At 37.0% G+C, this 8,612-nt stretch overlaps 2 protein-coding genes across 2 annotated transcripts in view; both read left to right on the top strand.

Annotated features, from left to right (window-relative positions):
* The window catches only part of LOC132199888 (nose resistant to fluoxetine protein 6-like), a 135,056-nt gene that overhangs the window by 74,979 nt on the left and 51,465 nt on the right, over window positions 1-8,612 (top strand). The window lies entirely within an intron of this gene.
* LOC132199847 (uncharacterized) lies at window positions 5,246-8,247 on the top strand. Its single transcript, XM_059624890.1, has 3 exons — window positions 5,246-5,648; window positions 6,125-6,375; window positions 6,514-8,247. Exons 1-3 carry the CDS (start codon window positions 5,384-5,386, stop codon window positions 6,682-6,684), a joined length of 687 nt encoding a protein of 228 aa, XP_059480873.1. The 5' UTR covers window positions 5,246-5,383; the 3' UTR covers window positions 6,685-8,247.

Here is an 8,612-nt window from a genome sequence, read left to right on the forward strand (position 1 = left end):
AAAAATACTGGCAGTGAAATGAAAAGTCAAGATTAAGGTGAAGTGACGGGATATTCATTAAAATATTTATTTCAAATATTAATTCTGATTATTTATGTGGAAAGGGAAGTTTTTATTTAAAAATAGTGAAGTCTCAGTGGTGCTTTTGCGAAGAACAACGTTTATCACACATCATGAAGTCAAGCTTGTTGCGGACAACAAAAAGTGACCGCGGCGTGTATATATTTGCTATAGCGGTATTTTAGCCCGCGGATGGCTTTTACATTAAATCTCTCGGATACATGAGTCATCTCAATTCAAATGATATTATTCAGTGCAATTTCATTTTAAAAAATGTAAAAAAAAAAAAATATTAGCTTTTTACCAAAGAAAAAAGGTCTTCATAGATTAGATTAGATTAGATAAGATTTGACATTTGAATGGGGTTTTTTTTTACTACAATCGACCTTTAAATTAATTTCAGCATTTATTTTAATGAACATCAAAAATTTTGTTTTTGCTTCGTCTGATTACCAATCTGTTTCTGCCCTTATTAAATCCCTCTCGCTGATATTTTGCACCTCTCTGCTCTTTCTGCCTTTTATTTGCTCATCTCTCTTAAATCTTTTTATCTTTTCTGCTGTCACCTCTGCTGCGACTTATCAATCACCCTTGCCTTTCTCAGCACCCCTTTGTGCTCTCCAGCTCGCACACGGTAATGAGCGAGGTGTGATTATGCATTTCATCTCGCATGCAAATGAGTCTCTGCCGTCCTTTGTCGCGCTGCCCTAGTCGTTTCCCATCCGTGATGGAAAACATTATATATCGCAGAGAGTGAAATAATTATTTCACACACACTTGCATTCACGATGCAGTCAGAGAGAGTGACCCATAATGCAATTTTCACATGCACAAATGAGGTGCACGTGTTTCCTGTGCATACGGCAAATGCAACTTATAACGGTACTTGAATGTAATATTATTTTTTTTTTTGCACCGGACAATCGCATATCAATGCTGACTAATAAATTTTATTCACGCGTAGTTTTCGCTTGCGACGAAATTTCCAGGTATGCAGAAAGGGACAGGACGAATTCGTATGAAGTAAATTTTCAACGACACATATGGGCCTGCGGTGACTCACGCTTCGTTCGAGAAGCGAAAACGCACAAAGGAAAAAACTGGAAAGTATAAAGTGCCCTGAGGGTCGTGATTTGTGTACAAAAGCGAGGGTGCAAGACGCGAGAGAGGCTGAAAGTGAAAAACAACCAACCCTCTCTCTTTCTTTTGCTCTCCAGCGCCGAGTGAGAAAAAGGGTTTGTTGCCATGCTGGATTTGCCTGCTGTCACGCAATTCGCTTCTTCCAATCATTAAAAGATGGTTTTGAACAGGGAATTTTAAAACTGAAAATTTAGGATAAAAATTTTAAAATGAGTAAAAATATTTTTTATATTGTAATTTTTCGCAATATGGCATGAAAAAATTCGATTGATGAAAATTTGAGAAATTTGGACGAAAATTGAGCAATAATATAGATGAAATTTATTTAAATTTTATTCTAATAATTAAAATTAACATTATATCAGGATATTACAAAAACTCCTTTTAGATTTTAAATAAGTCCTACTAATCTTGCTATTTATCGCACAATCTTTTACTATTTTAATTACTTATTAATTTTGTGCTCAAATTTTTCATGAAGTAATGTAAATATTCAAAGAAATAACCGTGACATTTTATTTCCACATGGTATATTGAATTGCCTGAAAATTTGCTGTTTATTTGAATGGTGAGTCACGCACGTGAGCTGCCGAGAGATAGATTTCGCATGGTGTGCACCTGATGCACCCCGGTGCGATAAAAAATGATTATTTTTGCAATCTAGCTGCACTTTGCGTCGGTGCATGTTTGCTGCAAGTGGGTCACTGCAGGCGCTGATAATGAAAATAAGCCTCACTGCCCTAATTGCGAAGTTCAATGTCGTTCATCCATAGAGCAATAAAGAGAAGCGCATCATCGAGTCACAGGCATGAGCTAAAACCCGGCCGAAGCGAGAAAGTGACAAAGCAGAGGCGTAATACATACCTGTGCACGTGGACGGTGAGGTTGATGATTCATGCAACACCCCATGTCAAAAACAAAGCCAAAAAAGTAAAAGTAAATAATAAAAAATTCAGAAGCAATTAGGATAAAATTAAATAAATTGTATGAAAATTAAAACTTTTTACAACAAAGTTGTTTTGTTGATCTCTATTTTTTATTAAGTATATTATTTTCCTAATATTGGATTTTAATTCCATTTTCCAAATATTGATTTTTAGTATTTCCGAGATTTCTATATTGATTCAGTTTTTTAATCCAAATTTCTATTGTGCGTTTTGGTTTATAAAGGATATATAAAATTAACAGGAAATCAAAGCGCAGTTTTTTCTCATATTCTTCCCGGTTAGTTTGTTATTATTTATTTCTTGTTAAAGACGCCATTGTTTCCTGTTACACACTCAAATTATATAGTTTTCCATTATTTATCCTCCATTATATTTTTCTCGCAATTCTCGTGCCCTCAGCAAGCAGCTATTTAGGCGCCCGCTCATGTGCTCGGCACAAATATATCGAAAGGGAAAAGGTACCGTTTTACACGGCGGCACAGAGAGGATGAGTCAAGCGATTCGGAAGGCGTGACTCAATAATTTTTCTCTTATAAAGCTCTCGTTTTTATTAACTGCGCACTTCTTCTCCTATTTATCTGACGTTTGTGTATGATTTGTTTTATTTTTAGCCACCGAAATCCCACCTTGGAATTTAATCTCAAAGTTTTCTAATTGACGCACGCGGGCTATGATTTTGCACCTTTTAAGGCAATCCAGAATGCACGACGCCGAAAAAAATTAAAAAATTTGATCCGGTTCGAAGGCAAACTTTGATAAGCGATCGATTAATAATTGAATTACACATGATACGAATTTGATAACCGCCCCTCCCACAGTTCGTCCTTCAAGTGTGACGCGTGCTTTTTATTATTGTCAAGTTGTCAACACAGGGAATGTGGTGCCGTGCAGTCTGCTCCGGCGATGACGACTTGTCTCCATGAACAGTCGCATGAGATGATAATGAGGCAACCCTGAGCTAGAGATAATTAAAAAAAGTCTTGTATTCGGAAACAAAATATTATAGCGGCTAAAGTTTTACGCAAAGAATGGTAAATTTTGGGCAAAATAGGTGCTTAGTTGCTTTTAGGGTTGAAAATAAAAGACAATTTTTGGGGATAAAAAGTGAAATAAGGTGAAAAATAAATTAATTTCTGCGCTTTAAAAATTTGCTATGTGCGGAAATAAAAAGAGATTAAAAATCTTATTCTGTAGTAAAATCATGATTTTTGAAAAACAAATTGCTTAAATTTTATTATTAAATTTTTGATGATGAAAAAATCTGTATGAATGGTTGAACCTTTTGCTCGTCTTTGCAAAATAAGTGTTTTCTTCTAAAAGATTAGGTCACAAAAATTAATTTGAAAAAAAAACTTTTTACGTGCTCTTATTTCGGAACAAATAAAGGTTTCTGATGTGCATTTTAACTTTATTCTAATAAATAAGTCATTTTTTAAATGATCCATTCCCCCACGTTAGCAATATTTTGGTTTGCTGAATTTCGGGTGGTTAGGCAACCGGCGTTGAAATCCCCCAAAAGCTGACGCAACCCTATACGAATTTTGTTATTTCAGCGTGCGCCTTTTATTTTCTCTAAATTTCTCGGCCACGCCGAGATTTACGCTTTTAATTGGCGTTCGCCGCTTTTCTGCTTTAATCGCGTGGGGCTGTATATTTGTTTTGAACGCCGAGGCGTGCTGCTGCTTCTGCTGCTGGGGAGTGTGTACAATTTCACTCTCATCAAGACGCAGATGGGTCGAGTGAGTACAAAACGCGGGCACTAGAGCTGCACACATGATATACACGCTGCAGAACACATCACGAGAAAAGAGAGCCCCTTTTGAAATGTGACGTTTTCCATCGCGGGCAAAAAATAATAAACACCTTGCGACGGAGATTTTCTCAAAAATATGTATACGAAGCGACGAGCAAGTGTTTGTAATACGATTCGGGGCTGCGTGCCTGCGGGAAATAAGTCGCTCGTGCTGACAAGGAACTATAATAATGTGTAGAATAAAAACTTAAAAAGTGACGCAATAGAGAATATAGCGTAAAAATGGAAAAATTGAGACGATAGCAATGAATTCTTGATTTTATTTTAGTTCTCTTTAAATTTAAAATTAAGCTAAAAATAATAATTTATTATTATTTAGGGAGCATTAATTTATTTTATTTCTTTCTTTTACCAATATATTTAAAAATTTGGGAATTATATATAAAATATTCTTCGTTTTTCTATATTTCCAGTGAATTAGTACAGGAAAAGTAAATTCTATAATTTAAAGTACCTGAAAAAAACTTATTTAAGAAAACATATAGATAGTAGGAGATTAAGTAATGTTGAAATTAAAATTGCTTCTTCCAAATTGTTGTGTCTATGGTTAATTATTTTCAATAATTTAAATTTTTCTTAGCTGTACCGCCGGTACCTAAAAATAGTAAACTGCTTAAAAAAAACTTTTATGCTGAGTATAATTTAGTTATTTGGTTTGAAAAAATTAAACAAATTAAGAAATTGCATTTCATATTTACACAATTTTTTAAGGTCAGTGTGAAATTGAATTGTCTTCTGGTTTTTTAATACATTAACACTTTCAGATAAACTTATAAATATCCTTAAGTAATTACAAGGAAGTTGGGTAAGGTTGGTGACCTCCAATTACGCAATATCCCTAAAGTAAAAAGTATAAGAGAAAAAAATTTCAAATTGGAAGAAAATTGAATTTCCAAACCACAATTGCGTTGCATGTATTGATTTTAAATACTGCGCAGTAATTAATTTGATATTTTGCTCTGCACTGAGTAATCAAAGATTAAAAAGCGAAGTTAGTTTGCAACCTAATTTGATTATCTATTTCGGTCCAACTTTTTTATAAGTCTATTCTTGGGTTGCATATGAGATGGTAATCGTTTAATTATATCTCATAACAAAGTCCAGGTACATCACCCGATCATCCGATATAAAAAAACCAGTTTGGGCAGCGAATCCGAGCCCAACAAGTGACATAATTACTGTACTTTTTCCGTGCGTATATAAGTTTTGCTTCCGACCGCGGACGGTGTGCGGTGCGCGGCTGCCGCGACTCTTCTACTACGAGGGGCGGAGCGATCGCGAATATAAAAAGCCCCTCCACCGCCGTCGTGAAACACAAACACTCGATCTCTCGTTGCGTTCGCATCGCACACCTGCTCTGCTCCGTCAGTTAGTGTTCGCCGAACTCTGTCGAATTCGCGATATCCACCTGCAAAGTGAAGAGATGGCGATTCCGTTCCGTCTGCCGACCTACCACGACCCGCGGGCCGCACTCGTGGCCCGCGCCCAGCAACTCCTGTCCGACCTGGTGGACACCCTCGGACAGTTGGAGCAACTCCAACAGCCGTCCGACTGGTACATCCAGGACGACGAGGAGGAAACGGCCGATGGCCAGCAGCCGACGCTGCACGCCGTCAACCCTCAGCTGCTGGTCGAGGCCGTCAGGGCCGTCGCGCCCTCCACGCACCAGGACAACTTTGACCGAGTAGGTAGGCATTTGTGTCTTTACGCTTATTTTTGGTGGTGGACCCTAAATTTTTAAACTCAAGTAAAAGTAATCATTTCTAAAAATTGGAAATTGAATAAAAAATTACAAGCCTGACAATGAGCTTGATCGCGGTCAGGGTCATACCTGCGGCTACTCGGTTGCGTGCCGGGCGGTAATCGGTGCTCGGTGATCCTTCCTGTTTTGCCATTTTTATTTAAAATGCATAATTTCTTTACTGAGATCAAATCTTTATCGTAAATTTTAAGTTTTTTTTAGTTTTGAAGTAAGTTTGAACTTTGAACAAATAAATAAATTTAAAAAAATTATAAATTTGATAAGTATTTTTATTCGTACCAAACTCCCTGTTTTGTTGTTTGATCTATAATTTTGCAAATTTTAAGTTACGATAAATTTAAGCAAAGTTGAGTTTTAATCTTATCGAGCGTTCTTTTCTTTCTTTTTCTTGGCGAACAACAGTTGGCGACGACGACGATGCTTTTTCTGCATACCCAACTCTCATCAGCTGTCACGCAAATCCACCGCACGCGCCTCCAGCTGCGGTTGCTGCGAGATGTGCTGCTCCAGACGCACCAAACCCAAACCCAGCAGTGTCCGCAGTGCCAGCAGCAACCACCACGTGCGCCGCCGCGACGCGATCGGCGCAATCCTGGCACCAAGTAGGCAACAACCTGCGGCGCCTCGCTGACGAAATCTCGTCCGACTTCAGGGTGAGTACCGAAATTTTCCAATTTTCCAAAATTAAATTAACTTTAAATTTCACCATTTTTTAATTACTTGATTTAAAAGTGTTTTAAATTTCTGTGTGGAATTAGTTTTTAAATTTCCCCTCAAATTTTTGTTCACAGCTGAAGCGCGTGAGTTGCAATTCTCCCGCTCGACAGTCTGACACTTCCCGCAACACACCCAGCTTCATCCAAAGTCTGCTGGCGCTGGTCCTGCCGAAGAAGCTCAGCTACTCGGCCACCGTCATCTACATAGGTATGCGCCTGCTGAAATTCAACTTGAAAGACTTTTGACGCAGCAGGCCGCCTCGGTCTCAACCTCCCTATGAATGATCAAATTGTGATTCAGCCGCGATTTTCATAAAAACAAAATACGCGGCGCCCTTGTTCATATTAGATCCTTAAGTATATGGGGCATTTTCTGTGTAAAACTGCCATTTTCTCGCCTTCCGAGGGCGTTTTCTTAAATGCTAGTTCGTCGCTAAATTTAATTCTTACTCGGCCGTTCGCCTCCGCCTGATCTCGGTGGGGTGGACTCGGACGTCTGAGCTGTCCTATTATTAAATCAGCTTTCCGGATTATCTCAGTTTGTTAATAGTAATTAAATTATTACTTGGTTTTCGCACCAAATTGCTTTTCCTTTGTAGTTCGATTAAGGTTGTAATTTATTTAAGTTTAATATTTCTTTTGTGCCGAGTATTAAAGTTTTCCTTTCGAAAAAAGTATTCCAAAATATTTCACACGTTCTCAAGCAAACCAAGAGACTTTATTGGCCATTACGATTATCACTTATGATGTAAGTGGGTGCTCCCTTATATAATTGTGCATATATAGACTCCCCCACCAGTAATTAAATGTTCCCTTTACATATATGTATGAACCACCAACAGAATTTTATTAGTAAATCTTTTTAGCTTTTAATGATAAATCAACACACGTCAACTTTTGCCAAATTTCTGATCTCGCAGATTTTTTTTGCATAATTTTATTATTTTTTATTTTTGCTCATTTTTATTCGAGTCCACAGCTAAAATTCAAATGGGTTAGTGCGATATGATCCAAAACTATAATAGGGAAAGCAACTTTTTGTACTGATCTCTCTGCCCGCTTAAATGAAAAACAAGCTTTTCGCCGACCAAATTTTCAATGTTTTTCGGAAGGAGCTCTGCTCTTCATAATTATGTAAATTTTTGCTGTTCCTTTTTGTTTGATTTTTGGATACATTTTACATTGATGATCTCTTCCTGGGAAACACTTCAATAACGCTATGTATCAAATTTTTCGGGAAGAATTTCATCTTTTTTTGGACCACGATTTTGATGTTGTAACCCAAGAGAGTCTTTTGATCTCATATTATTGTAGCGCTAATGTGCTGGTAGACGTGAATTGAAAATCAAATATGCCGAGTTTTGTTTGTTCTCACGCGCGTGTCTCAAGTTTCCAAACACTTTTTGATCTGGAGATGCAAACGCATCTGAAATTTTTGGAAAGTGCCTTATTGTGACTTTTGGAAAATTGTATTTTTGGAAATGAAAGAAGCACACTCTTGATGGCGAAGTTTTATATTTTTGTGTTTTTTTGAGACGCAGCGGTGGAAACGCCGAGGCCGCGAGAAAAATTCTTTAATATGCTCTTCAATGAAATTGTGATTGTCTGTATTATAAAATGTCTGCGCTGAAAAATTGTTGAAATATTGATACGTGCGAAGAAAGTGTTTATTGGAGGAAAACGGCAAAGAAACGTGATTGTTGATTTGCTTTGAGAATGTTCATTGATTGTAAATATTGATACTGCAATTGTATTTCTCTCGACTTTGGTATATATCATTATATACTTTTATAAAATAAATGTTTACAATGGTAAAATAATATACTGATTTTTAATGTTATTCCAATCCACACCCTATTTAAACACTAAAAATAATAAAATGCATTTGTTAAAAGCTCAGTAAATTTTTCTGGAATTCAATTTTAATTTGCATGATAACATAATATAAGCCTTAAGTCGGTACAAAAAGCATTGAAAAAAAAATGATTAAATGGGCTTCAAATTTACTTTGTATAAAGATTTGTGTGCGTTGCTTATTTCTCCTCGCGCCGAAAGAAAAAGGCGCGAAAACCAGGGGGCCAGAAAGTTAACCGTGTCGGCACCTGGTGAGCGCCTCCAGAAATAATCAATAGTTGAATTGAATTGGGTGCTGCCCTCGCGTAGTGAATGGAAGT

Source organism: Neocloeon triangulifer, unplaced genomic scaffold, assembly GCF_031216515.1.
Source record: "Neocloeon triangulifer isolate White Clay Creek 2 clone unplaced genomic scaffold, ASM3121651v1 ptg000014l, whole genome shotgun sequence".
NCBI classification, from domain to species: Eukaryota; Metazoa; Arthropoda; class Insecta; order Ephemeroptera; family Baetidae; genus Neocloeon; species Neocloeon triangulifer.

Coding starts and splice junctions, on each gene's coding strand:
- LOC132199847 (XM_059624890.1), top strand. CDS start 5,384: ATGGCGATTCCGTTCCGTCTGCCGACCTACCACGACCCGCGGGCCGCA. Junction 5,649..6,124: donor GGACAACTTTGACCGAGTAG/GTAGGCATTTGT, acceptor GGCGAACAACAG/TTGGCGACGACGACGATGCT. Junction 6,376..6,513: donor AAATCTCGTCCGACTTCAGG/GTGAGTACCGAA, acceptor TTTTGTTCACAG/CTGAAGCGCGTGAGTTGCAA.